At 40.0% G+C, this 14,444-nt stretch overlaps 1 protein-coding gene across 5 annotated transcripts in view; it reads left to right on the forward strand.

Annotated features, from left to right (window-relative positions):
* Positions 1-12,666, forward strand: part of ube2e3 (ubiquitin-conjugating enzyme E2E 3 (UBC4/5 homolog, yeast)) — a 187,909-nt gene extending 175,243 nt beyond the window's left edge. For 4 of the 5 annotated variants that reach the window (XM_068035540.1, XM_068035539.1, XM_068035538.1 and 1 more), the window contains exon 6: positions 12,025-12,666. In XM_068035540.1, the coding sequence (XP_067891641.1) occupies positions 12,025-12,122 (98 nt within the window). In that variant the 3' untranslated portion in view covers positions 12,123-12,666. Of the gene's footprint in view, positions 1-11,851; positions 11,897-12,024 lie in introns of all 5 variants that reach the window. The other variant, XM_068035541.1, reaches the window with a different exon arrangement.
* Positions 12,667-14,444: the final 1,778 nt, after the last annotated feature.

Here is a 14,444-nt window from a genome sequence, read left to right on the forward strand (position 1 = left end):
TTCCATTTCCAACCCACTGAATACTCCGATGGTGTGGTTTGTAGAAAGGTTGGCCATTTACCAGAATGCTTGGTGGTTTATGATAAACTGAGGGTTGTACAGGATCATAGGAAATAGGAGCAGGAGTAGGCCATTCGGCCTGTGAAGCCTACTCCACCATTCAAACAGATCATGGCTGATCATCTACCTCTACGCCACTTTTCCCCACTATCCCTTGATGTCATCAGCATCCAGAAATCTATTGATTTCTGTCTTGAACATTGCACTCCCTCTTTGGCAAGTATATCCTTCCTTAGATTAGGAGACCAAAACTGTACATAATACTCCAGGTGTGGTCTCGCCAAGGCTTTATACAATTGTAGTAAGACTTCTTTACTCCTGTTACAAATTCCCTTGCAATAAAGACCAACATACCATTTGCCTTCCTAATTGCTTGCTGCACCTGCATACTAGCTTTTAGTGACTCATGAACGAGGACACCCAGGTCCCTTTGGACATCAACACTTCCCAATCACTCTCCATTTAGGAAATACTCTGTCTTTCTGTTTTTTCTACCAAAGTGGATCACTTCACAGTTAATCACCATTATGTTCCATCTGCCATGTTCCTCCGTGAAGACAGACACAAAGTAATTGTTTAGTCTCTCCGCCATTTCCTCATTCTCCACCACAAACTCTCCTGTCTCCGTCTGCAATGTACCCACGCTCATCCTTACTAATCTTTTCCTTTTCATATACTTAAAGAAGCTTTTATAGTCTGCCTTTATGTTTTTAGCTAGCTTGCATTCATAATCTCTTTTCCCTTTCTTTATCAGTTTCTTGGTCCTGCTTTGCTGGATTCTAAATTGCTCCCAAACCTTGGGCTTACCACTTTTTCTGGCGACCTTTATAGGCCACTTATTTTGACCTAATGCTATCTTTGACTTCTTTTGTTAGCCACAGTTAATTCAACTTTCCTGTTGGGCTTTTATGTCTTAGAGGAATGTATATTTGTTGTAAACCATGTAATACTTCTTTAAATACTAACCATTGCCTGTCTACCGTCAAATTTTTTAATGTATTTTCCCAATCCACCATTGCCAACTTGCCTCTCAGACTTTCATAATTTCCTTTGTTCAGATTTAAGACCCTGGTTTCAGAATGAACTATATTTCTTTCAAGCTTAATGTAAAATTCTGTCATATTGTGGTCGCTATTTCCAAATGGCTTCTTTTAGGGAAAGGTTATTAATTAGTCCTTTCTCATTACATAATACTATATCTAAAATGGGCCGATCCCTCATTGGTACTTCAACATACTGCTCCAGAAACCCATCTCATATGCTCTCCAGGAATTCATCCTCCGTATCATTAGTGCTAATTAGGTTTACCCAATCTATATGTAAATTGAATTTGCCCATTTTTACTGTATTACCCATGCTACATACAGCTCTAATTTCCTGATTTTATACTATGCACAATATCACCACTACAGTTTGGTGGCCTATAAACAACTCCCACCAATGTTTGCTGTTTCTTAGCTCCACCCAAACTGATTTTACATCTTGCTCCTTCAATCTAAGATTCTCTTTCACTGATGTCCTGATCTCGTCCCTTATTAACAGCAGTACCCCACCTCCTTTTCCTCTCCTCTTAGCCTTCCTAAATAGTCATAATGGCACAGAAGGTGGCCATTCGGCCCATTGAGTCCAAGCTGGCCCTCTTTAGAGCAAACCAATCAGTCCCATTCTCCTGCTCCATCCCTGTAGCCCTGCAAGTTTATTTCCCTTAAGTGCCCATCCAATCTGAACGATGAGTAGCTCTGAATATTCAGTTCCCAGTCCTGGTTGCCCTGTAACCACATCTCCGTAATGGCAATTAAATCATACCCATTTACTTCTATTTGTGCCTTTGAATCATCTACCTTGTTGCGAATGCTGCTGCATGCATTCATATAGAATGTGCCCTTAACTTTCTTCACATTATTCCTCATTCCAATCCTATTTGATATTTGCCTACATCTCGTCTGCCTTCCAATTTCGCTTACTACTTTACCTTTCTACTTCCTGTTAGCAGTTTTGCTTCCCTCCAATCTGAGCTCCCTCTTAGGTTCCCAACCCCCTGCCAATTTAGTTTAAACCCTCCCCAACAGCACTAGCAAATCTCCCTGCGAGGATGTTGGTCCCAGTTCATGCTAAGGTGCAACCTTTCCATTTTGTACAGGTCCCACCTGCCCCAGAACAGATCCCAATGCCTCAGAAATCTGATGCCCTCCCTCCTGTACCAATTCTCCAGCCATGTGTTCAATCGCTTAATCCTCCTATTCCTAAGCTCACTAGCACGTGGCACTGGGAGTAATCCTGCGATTACTGCTTTTGAGGTCCTGCTTTTTAATTTCTTTCCTAACACCCTAAACTCTGCTTTCAGGACCTCATCCCTCTTATCTATCTCGCTGGTACCAATGTGGACCGCGACCTCTGGCTGTCCACCCTCCCCCAGAAGGATGATAAAAACAAAGGAAGATTTTCAAATAAGTGCCATCTGGTATCATTGAGACTCTACTGTTTACTACTTCTGTTACTGTGGAATCTATTTGTAAATTTTCAGGGTCGTTACCATAGGAGTTCACAGCACATAAAGCCATTCTGCCTATGTTATATTTGTTTTGTTCCCTTTATCCTCTGGTACTTTCTCATAATTTATTTCAGCAGCAATGCTTCTTCTATTCTTCTATTACTTTATGAATACTGCTTTCCTTATCCAATTTCAAACCTGACTTACTGCACCACTCCCTCCCCCACCATATTAATTTTAATGCTCCTGCACTGCTCCATTTACCCTGTTAGCAAGGACATTGGCATTATGTGAAGGCCATCCTTTGTACCAAATTTTGATCCACTACCCCAAGAATATGCAACTTTTGTCCCCTGCACTAGCCCTGCGGTCATGTATTGACAGCCTGCTTCTCTTAAATTTGGTCAGCACACTGTGCAGGAAGGAATCTGTTGGTTACTACCCTTGAAATCTTGAATTTCAAACAAGTGTTTAACACCTTAAACCTCTACTGCAAGGCCTCAGATGTATTTCTGTTGTTGGTTCCAAAATGGACCACAACTTTTCACTGCACTCTCTCTCTGTTTCCAGAAACTTTTCACCCTTTCCGTGTCGTTCCCCCACCGTGACAACAGGGAGGCAGTATACTATTTGGAACTCCCAGCTACAACTTTTTTTTTTAAATGGGGTGATCTATACCCCACATTATAGAATTCCCCCACTATTTCCACTGTCCAGTTCTTGTTATCTAACTACCTCTTCCCTCGCTGGGTAGTCCCTTGCTCCATAATGCTGTGTGCTGCTTCGTAGCACCCTCTTCTGAGACCCTGTCACGTGTCCATCTCATACTTATCCAATACTAAATATCTATTGTACATTTTCAGTAACTCGGAGGTTCTCTCTGCCTGTGAATTCTATTTCCCATTGCTGTGTCTGTGGATGGTCATCTACTTCCCCTTTCTACATTATCCCTGTATCTTGAACTGTCTAATATTAACATAACATTGGAAATAGGAGCTGGAATAGGCCATATGGCCCCTCGACCCTCCTCCACCATTCATTAAAACCATGGTCGAACTTCTACATCATTGCTTCTTGGGTGATCGGTTTCTGACAATTATGATCCAAAACTCTCTTGTCCTCTCTTTTGCAGGTAGTTGTCAATCACTGCTGGATTACCAAGATTTTCCACTCAAAAAAAAACTCAACTGTACAGGCACTTAATGCAAATATGTTGTACGGTGTCATCCATGATGGCTCACATCTTGTGCACTATATACATCACCAGTTCCTTACTCTGCCATAAACTAACAAAGAATATATTTAGTGTTAGCCTGAACCGCCACTAACACCAAACTCTCAGGAATAGGATTCTTCTCAGCCCACACTAGTATTAATTATAGAAATATGCATGTCCAATGGCATCGCAAACTGAACTCCCAATAAAGTCAAAATTTACACTTTTCTGGCCTCAATCTCCACTGGCTTTTTATCTTTGCCTCTTTAGCCTTCAGAAAATGCCTGTTAAAGCATATTATTGCTGCACTTGTATCTGTCAAGAGATTGTTCAAGGAACTATCGAGCAGATACCCTATTCCAGGAGCTTGGCTTCATCGTCAACTGATAGAAGTTTTATCTTGAACTAAAGCAGGATGCAATGTTTGCAATAGAAACAGACAACACTGGAAAGGTTATCGACCTGAAGCATTAACTCTGTTTCTTTCTCCACTGATGCTGCCTGACCTGCTGAGCACTTGCAGCATTTTCTGTTTTTATTTCAGATTTCAGCATCCATTGTATTTCACCTTTATTGTAATGTTTGTAGGTGCCTTGCTTTGGACCACTCTTGAAGAAAAGTCATGCTGCCTCAGATTAAGGGCGGCGCAGTGGTTAGCACTGCAGCCTCACAGCTGCAGGGACCCGGGTTCGAGTCTGGGTACTGCCTGTGTGGAGTTTGCAAGTTCTCCCTGTGTCTGCGTGGGTTTTCTCCGGGTGCTCCGGTTTCCTCCCACAAGCCAAAGACTTGCAGGTTGGTAGGTAAATTGGCCATTATAAATTGTCACTAGTATAGGTAGGTGGTAGGGAAATATAGGGACAGGTGGGGATGTTTGGTAGGAATATGGGATTAGTGTAGGATTAGTATAAATGGGTGGTTGATGGTCGGCACAGACTCGGTGGGCCGAAGGGCCTGTTTCAGTGCTGTATCTCTAATCTAATCTAATTAATTTGCAGTCTTTCAGACTGGTGTGTTCTTTTCAAAAGTGGTGAATAATTTCAGTAGAATACTGTCATTATCAGACCAAAAACATGGAGTTTGTCACCTTTGTTCTCTTCGACATCAAAGGTAGTAATCTCAGGATTGTTACCCAAGCCACGTGCCAATTGGCATAAAGTCATGCAGATTAGAGAAATAAACGCATGGCTCAAGGAGTGGTATGGGCAGAAGAGGTTTCAATTCATGGGACATTGGACCAGTACTGGGGAAAGAGGGAGCTGTTCCATTGGGATGGGCTCCACTTAAACTGGACTAGGATCGGTGGCCTGGCGAATCGTATAACAAGGGCTGTGGATAGGGCTTTAAACTAAAATGGGGGGCGGTGCGGTCAGGTGAAGAGAGATTTAGTAATCTAAAGAGAAATGTCAAGGCAATTGAGGAGTGCAGTGATTTGGGAAAAGATGAGCTGAGTGGGACAGGAAGGGACAGAGAGTTTAATGGTAATAGTACATAGGCGAATAAGGTCCATACAAAGAATATTAGTTTAAAAAATAGAATCAAATTACAGGCTCTTTCTGTAAATGCACGAAGCATTTGCAATAATATAGATGAACGGGCGATACAGGTAGCGATAAAATGGTTTCAATATAATCAGAGTTACAGAGACATGGTTACAAGGTGACCACAGTTGGGAAATAAATATTCCAGGCTACATAACATTTCAGAGACAGACAAAATGGAAAAGGAAGAGGAGTAGCCCTGATTGTAAAGGATGATATAAGGACTTTAGTGAGAAAAGGATCTTGGCTGAGAAGATCAGGATGTAGAATCAGCATGGGTGGAGATTATGCATAACAAGGGTCAGACAACACTGGTGGGAGTAGTTTGTAAGCCCCCTGACAGACAATATATGGTTGGACACAGCAAGTAATAATTGGAGCTTGTAATAAAGGCAATGTAATAATTGTGGGGGACTTCAACTGGCAATGGTAGTCTGGAAGATGAGTTTATAGAATGCTTTTGAGACATTTTCCTGAAGCAATATGTGGCGGAACCAACTTTGGCTAAAGCTATCTTGCATTTAGTATTGTGTAATGAGGCAGGTTCAATTCGTAATATCATACTAAAAGAATATCATACTAAAAGATTCTCTGGGGGAAAAAGTGATCCTAATACAATTGAATTCCGTATTAAGTATGAGAGTGACCTACTGCCGTCCTGAAAAATAATCTTAAACAAGGCCAATTATCTAGAAATGAGGGGAGAACTGGCTAAGGTTGTTTGGGTAAGTAGACTATGGCAGTAAATAAACAGCGGGAAACATTTTTTAAAAAAATTCAGAATGTTCAACAAAAATACATGCCATTTTAAAAAATAAATACTCATCAAGAAAGATCCATCCATGGCTTACTAGGGAAGTTAAGGATCGTATTAGATTAAAAGAGGCTTATAATGTTACAAAAAAATAGTAGTAAGCCTGAGGGTTGAGAGTGTTTTAAATACCTGCAAAGGGCCACCAAAAAGTTCTTAAGGGAAAAAATAAAATGAGATTAAACTAACCAGGAATATAAAAACAGATTATAAGAGCTTTTACAAGTATATAAAAAGGAGAGTAGCTGAAGTAAACGTTGATCCCTTAGAGGCAGAGACAGGAAAACTTATCATGGGGAATGAGAAGATGGCAGAGACATTGAACAAATATTTTGTGTTTACCTTCACAGTAGAAGACACAAATTACTTATCAGAGATAGAGGGTTACAAAGAGTGAGGAACTTAAAGTAATTAATAGGGGAGGCGGTGGCATAGTGGTATTGTCACTGGACTAGTAACCCAGAGACCCAGGGTATTGCTCTGAAAACATGTATTCAAATCCCACCACAGCAGAAGGTGGAATTTGAATTCAATTAATAAATCTGGAATTAAAAAGCTAGTCTAATGACGGCCATGAAACCATTGTCGATTGTTGTAAAAACCCATCTGGTTCACTAATGTCCTTTAGGGAAGGAAATCTGCTGTCCTTACCTGGTCTGGCCTACATGTGACTCCAGATCCACAGCAATGTGGTTGACTCTTACATGCCCTCTGAAATGGCCTAGCAAGCCACTCAGTTAGGACAATTAGGGATGGGCAATAAATGATGGCCTGGCCAGCGACGCCCACATCCCATGAATGAATTTTTAAAAAAGTAATTAATATCAACAGAGAAAGAGTATTCAAGAAATTTAAAGGATTAAATCGCAACAAATCCCAGGACCTGATGATCTACATCCTCGGGTTCTAAAAGAGGTAGCTGCAGACATAGTGGATGCACTGGTCATGATTTTCCAAAATTCCCTAGATTTTGGACAGTCTCAGCAGATTGGAAGTTAGCAAATGAAGCTCTGCTTTTCTGGAAAGGAGGGAGAGAAAGTTAGCCTGAGAACAGTTATTGGGAAAATGCCCCTATTATTAAGGAAGTCTTAGCAATGCACTTAAAAAATCATAGTATGATCAGACAAAGTCAACATGCTTTCACAAGAGGAAAATCATCTTTGACAAATTTATTCGTTTTTTGAGCCACTTTGAGGATGTAACTGGTAGGGTAGATAAAGGGGAGCCAGTAGATATCGCATACTTGGATTTGCAAAAGGCATTCAATAACATGCCGCATGAAAAATTAATACCCAAGATAAGGGCTCATGGAGTTGGGGCTAATAGTCGCATGGATGAGTATTAGTTAATGGACAGGAAGCAAAGAATAGGGATAAATGGGGCATTTTCGAGTTGGTAGGCTGTGAACTAGTGAAGTTCTGCAAGGATCAGTGCTGGAGCCTCAACTATTTACAATTTAATTAATGACTTAGATGAGGAAACTAAGAGTAATGTATCTAAACTTGCTGATGATACAAAGTTAGGTGGGAATGTTCAGCTGTGAGGAGGACATAGAGACTTCAAAGAGATATATTCAGGTTAAGTGAGTGGGCAACAATGTGGCAGATGGAGTATAATGTGGGGAAGTGTGAGGTTATTCACTTTGTTCATAAGAATACAAAAGCAGAATATTTTTTAAAAGGCATGAAATTTTTAAATGCTGATAGACTTGGACATACTCGTACAAGAAACACAAAGTTAGCAAGCAAATACTGCAAGCAATTAAGAAGGCAAATGGCATGTTGGTCCTTATTGCAAGGGGTTTGGAGTATAAGAATAAGGAAGGCTTGCTACATTGTATAGTTTTGGACTCCATATCTAAGGAAGGATATACTCGTCTTGGAGGCGGTGCAGCAAGGGTTCACTGGTTCCTGGGTTGAGAGGATTGTCCTATGAAAAGAGACTGAGGAAATTGGGCCTATACTCTCTGCATTTTAGAAGAATGAGAGGTGATCTCATTGAAACATGCAAGATTCTGAAGGATCTTGATGGGGTTGACACTGAGAGGTTATTTCCCTTGGCCTGGGGGTACAGACTCAGGATAAGGGGTTGCTCATGTAGGACTGAGATCGGGAGAAATTTCTTCACTCACGAGGTTGTGAATCTTTGGAATTGTCTACCCCAGAGGGTTGTGGGTGCTCCATCATTGAGCTTATTCAAGACTGAGATCAAGAGATTTTTGATCCCTCGGAATCAAGGGAATAGGCGGGAAAGTGGAGGTGAGACAGAAGATTAGCCGCAATTGTATTGAATGGTGGAGCTAGCTTGAGGGGCTGAATAGTTTACTCCTTCTCCTAGTTCTTATGTTCAATGTTTGACTGTTCATGAGATGAATGCAGGCAAGTTATTTTTTGAACTATGGTAGTAGATGCTTCTGTGGTCCTGACAAACACAGGAAAATTGTTTTGACAATCCTGGGGAGACCTTGCATCACACAGGGGTCACCAGGCAGCGCTCTCTGGATGTTTATCTTAGTGCTGACTACTCGGTGCTTTCTGAAGGTTGGTTGATCTCAGTTCTCAGATTTATCAATAAACTGTGAACATTATTTCAGTGGGCAAGTTGGATTCCCTTGTTTTGAGGGATCCATTTTCAGAGTACCTGATTTTAAGGCCCCTGGACTGCAAACAAGTCCACTTGACATGCCAACAGACTTAAATTATGAATATGTAGTCAAGATATGAATCAAAAATATAGATGTCCAACAAGGTTGTGCCCTTTTTTGACCCAAATCCTTTTGAATGCCATCATTTTGGCATATTACAACTAGTTCCCTATCTTAGTAAATCAGTAATTCTTGCATTTAAAAGTATCCATATCCATTCAACTACATTGTGAGTAAGGAAGCCAAACAGCTTCCTATAGATCGCCACTTGTGACTGCCCAGTGTCACAGCTTGTGTGTTTATAGAGCTATATCTTGATCCAGTTAGCTAATTAGTCATGGTTTATAATTCTTTACACTTTTGCTCAATTTAAAAGATTATTTGATTCCATGTGGCTATAAATTCAGTGTTAGCCATTTGTGACTGCAACTTTTACAAAATGACCTTTTAACTTGAAGGACAGCATTTGCACCACCATGATGCTCACGAGTAATATTTGTTAGGTTTTCCATTTGTTTTTGACATTCTTGCCCTGTGTGTTCATGCCATCAAATCTATACTTTATTGTACACTTGGAACAGGGCATAAAAGTGCACAATTTCTATCCTGCGCACACTCAAACACTCCTAGATTTGCAGAAACTAGCAGTCGAATCAAAGCATATGCTTGGGAGGTAGAAATAGCCTGCTAGTAAGGTATATTAATGGTCTGCACTTGTGTTCAAAGTCATGACGTGACAGCTTGCGTTTACGCAGTACGATGTCTGATTTCCATGCATTTAACTGGGATTTGCACTATGATTTGATTTTTTGATTTAGAGATACAGCACTGAAATAGGCCCTAGGCCCACCGAGTCTGTGTCGACCATAAACCACCCATTTATACTGATCCTACACTAATCCCATATTCCTACCACATCCTCACCTGTCCCTATATTCCCCTACCACCTACCTATACTAGGGGCAATTTATAATGGCCAATTTACCTATCAACCTGCAAGTCTTTTGGCTGTGGGAGGAAACCGGAGCACCCGGAGGAAACCCACGCAGACACAGGGAGAACTTGCAAACTCCACACAGGCAGTACGCAGAATTGAACCCGGGTCGCTGGAGCTGTGAGGCTGCGGTGCTAACCACTGCGCCACTGTGCCGCCCTAAACTGTTCCTTAATCACTCTCCTCACTCAGTGGGGATTTTACACTGACAATCCCTCATCATGAATTCCCCCAAACTAGAGCAGTGGTTCTCAAACCGGTATTTATTTATTTTATTTAGAGATACAGCACTGAAACAGGCCCTTCGGCCCACCGAGTCTGTGCCGACCAACAACCACCCATCACTAACCCCAAATTCTCTACCACATCCCCACCATTCTCCTACCACCTACCTATACTAGGGGCAATTTACAATGGCCAATATCAACCTGCAAGTCTTTTGGAGGTGGGAGGAAACCGGAGCACCCGGCGGAAACCCACGCAGACACAGGGAGAACTTGCAAACTCTGCACAGGCAGTACCCAGAATCGAACCCAGGTCGCTGGAGCTGTGAGGCTGCGGTGCTAACCACTATGCTGTTGTCATTAATTGAACTTCCTTTTATAAATATACATAACTAATCAGATAGAGTTGCTAGGGGTCAGGTGAGAGGAGAACAAACACGACCTGTCTCTCTTCCCCTTTGCTAGAATCTGAGGTCAGACCTTGGCAGGACTCTGGAGGAACAGACTGCAGCTCTCAATTTGTTTATACACAAGACGCCATGAGGATTGTTGTGACATTCTTTAATGGCATATTATAAGAATGAGTTGTCCAGCAGGCAGGTAGGCCATTGATTGCTGGAATCTTGTAATTACACTTTTTCTGGAGCTTTTCTGCAGTCGTTGAAATAGAGTCCACTGCTCTGTTGTAAGTTAAACATTAACGAAGGAAAAAAGGCAAGTACAAATTTTAGGAACTGAATTGATGTAATAAGTAGCCTTAGTCGTCTTTCTTAGTCAGCAGCACAAAAGCATAATGGAGCAAAAAGAAACCATGGCACAGGTAGTTAAGTTTTATGATCAGTTATCTAATGAATTCTTGAAAAGTCAAGTACACCAAAAATGTGCTTTGTTTGTAATCCTACATATAGAAGAAAAAATTATTGGCCCAGAATTTGGGGTTGTAATGACAGCGAAACTTGGCATTTGCCGTCATTTCTCCGTAAAACTGACAGCAACTTCTGGTATACACACATGCGCAGTTCAGTAGGAAATCCAGAAGTTGCTAGCAGTGACACCCTACTCCATAGGCTATATTATTACAATTGTCACACATGCAATCTGCACACGATCCACTGATTTGACATGAACTTCAACTCTTTACGCACTATTTTAACTGTAAAAATCAATGAAAATGTAAGTCTTATTCGAACATACAAATTAGGAGCCAAAGTAGGCCAGTTATTCAATCAAGAATAACTGAGTTTTTAGTAGCATACTGAGTCATAATTACTGCTGAAGAATCTTTCTGGCCCTGAAAAACTAATTTTACAAATGTTACTCATTCCCTCAGAAGAACACTTAAAAATTGCATGATAAAACTAAAAATTAATTTTCATTTTATTCAAAGACAGTTATTTCAGCTTCTCCATTGATCCCCTGTGTATGCCCAATCTTTATTTTGCTTGCTGTGCAATGATGAAAATGTGCATTATATTTCATGCTTTTTACTTCCTGCTTTGCTGTCTGAGAATTCTTCAATCTTCTTGGTTGATCAGCCTGCCTGTTCCTGGCTGCCACAGATCCCCTATTAATGTACCAAATTAAAAGTGACATTGGAATAGAGGAAATCTATGCTCTACAGCCACAAAATCATGGTGGGCAGCTTTTTCAAGGTCAGGGGCGAGCACCATCCCTTTGCCACTGCCCGCAAAATCTGACCTATTTAAAAATTATAGTTTTGAGGGTTAGACCATAAAACATTAAAGACAAAGCAAAAAATATTTTCCATGGTCATTTGCAAATAATGCCATGATTTAAGTTTTGACAAAATGCTTTTTTGCCATTATTCCTTTTGAAAATTGAAAAACCTCATTTTTAATTTCCATTGTAACAGTACGGCTAAACTGATGGAACTGAATTCATTTCACAGGTGCATTTGGTGAGTAAAAGATGTGGTAAATGAAGGAATGTAACAAAAAGGGGCGAGAGAACTGGTGGGGAAGTGGGTAATTAAAGCATCCTTAAATGTTTCAGTTTTGGCTTATTCATTTTTTTTCTGTTTCACAGCGGATCCTCTAGTTGGGAGCATAGCAACCCAATATTTGACCAACAGAGCAGAACATGACAGGATAGCCAGACAGTGGACCAAGAGATATGCTACATAAATGGCATCACTTCCTGTGTTGTGAAAAGGAGCAGGAGGCATTATTTACAATGTGCAACAATTCTTTATAGCCTTTACAATACGGACTTCTGTGTATATGTTATACTGATTCTAATCTCTGCTTTTATCTTTTGAAGATTGGGACAAGCCTCTGTAAAAGGTAAAAGCTATTGAAGTAGATCTTTGTAGCAGTAGATTAGTTATGTTTAAATGCCTACTTGCAAGTCTGCTTCTTTGGGATATCAAAATGTATTTTGTGATGTAATAAGGAAAATGTTCCTCAAGTCAACCAAATATTATGGTGCATTTTAGCCTAATCCATTATCTGTATGAAATCTATGATAGCTGTAGATTATTAGAATTTTGGCATTTGTATTAAACCCAGTTCCATTTCTGATCATGTGGTACATGCTGTTGTGAATCCGTTTTATCTTTTTGTCAATTTGTAATGAAGAGATTTCATTTAAACCTTTGTAGCTCTAAATAACGAGCACCTGATGTATCATCTCAAAAGACAATAAACTGTTTCCGAGGTTATTTATTTATTTTATTTTCAGTGTATTATTTAGCAGGGAGAGCTGTATAGTTTGAGTCGTATGGTTGGATGTTATGATTGCACTTGTTGCAGATTTCTATTAAATCATTGAATAACAAATAGAGATGAATAGAAATAGTTGTGTCGAAAATGACCATCTGTTAGGGTGTGTGAAAAAAATATTGGGTTTTAATGTTAAGTAACAAAATGTCATGGTGTAGAAGGTTGACAACAGATAAATGGCAGTAGACTAGTGTAAGCGTGCACTTAGACTTGCACTTTCTCTTCGCTGCAAAGCAGAATCTGATGCACAGTTTCATTCAGGGATCAAATGCCAATCTATTTCTATAATGCGCTATTAGACTTTTAATAAAATGAAGAAACGGGTGCTGTTACCAACTTTTCCCAATATACCTGCCAGGTCTGAGACTAGGGGGAATAGAATAGCATCTAATATACATTGTAGCTCATTTAGGGCTGGATATGCATAGACAGGAGGAGGCTAATGACAAACAATAAATTCAATTAAGCCAGTCGTACAGAATTTATTCTTAATTTTCTAATAATGTAATTGTGAGCAATTAATTTGTTCAACAATGCAGCCAAACTGGGGAGAGGAGTTGCAGTTTGGACTAGAAATGTATGCAGCACAGCTTCAAAAAACTATCTTGTATTTCACGAGCTGTCATTTATTTGTCTGATGTCACAGCCTTTGCTTCATCTTACCTCAAACAGCATTTCTTTCCAATTGGCATAGTGCAGTGGCAACGACAGAAGAACCTATATGATAAAGTTTAGTGGATGGCCATCTACTGTGTTGTGAATCTGTAGTCACAACGCCCAGGGGGTTCTCACCTCAAAAGTGCCATATAGAAAAACTAAATCACGATTGGCCGAAATAATCATTGTCTATTAAATTAGTTATACTGATTTGCTGAAATCCCCCAATGACTAAATGCAAAGCACTTCCATAATTTTTGTTGTCAACAATGATGAAGCACCACAGAGCCATCCACTTTTGTTTTCAAATGCAGCAATCTGGAACAGAATTGTTAAAACAATTTTTTTCAAACTTCTTTTGGACTCTATTTTCCTCTCCTTACTCAGGTCAGTTAATACAGCTCAGAATAACACGTGTAACAATGTACTAAAAAACTGAAATCTATGCATAAACTTAAAATTTGCTTTTTTATTGGAGAAATGCCTAGAAGTCTCCACACCCCCTCAGATCTCGAGTCGATTTCCTGTTTACATTTTATGTGTAAGAAAGAGGCACGAACATGGAACTACAAAAGCCAACGTGAACCACAACAATCCATGTGATAAGATATCCAGGCAGAAGATTTATAAATAAATGAGATGCGAGTACTGGGAGGAGATTTTTAAAAATCCTCTTCAGTGTGTAATACGGTTTTTGCCATTAAGTAACAAAGCTGCGCTAAAAGGGGGATTTGGAACGTGCTTTGTGTGAATATTGTGGCCATAATCAGACTTGGAAAATGGTGAATTGCTTATTAAGATTCAACAGTGGGGATGATCCTTCCTGATGCACTGCTATGCCAAAAACTATAAATTTGCCTTGCAAATGAGGCGGATGACTTAAAATATATCATGTAAATAGCTGGAAAAAGGAAACATTTGCTGAGGGTGGAGACAACAGTAAAAACTAAAATGCTTTCAACAAATACTTTTATAGTACCCTAAATGTAATAAAAATCCCAAAGCACTTCACTGAAGAAAGCCATGAGTAATAGAAAAGTTCGAGATGACTGAAAGCATAGGCCAAAG

Source organism: Heterodontus francisci, chromosome 7 (assembly GCF_036365525.1).
Source record: "Heterodontus francisci isolate sHetFra1 chromosome 7, sHetFra1.hap1, whole genome shotgun sequence".
Classification (NCBI taxonomy): domain Eukaryota; kingdom Metazoa; phylum Chordata; class Chondrichthyes; order Heterodontiformes; family Heterodontidae; genus Heterodontus; species Heterodontus francisci.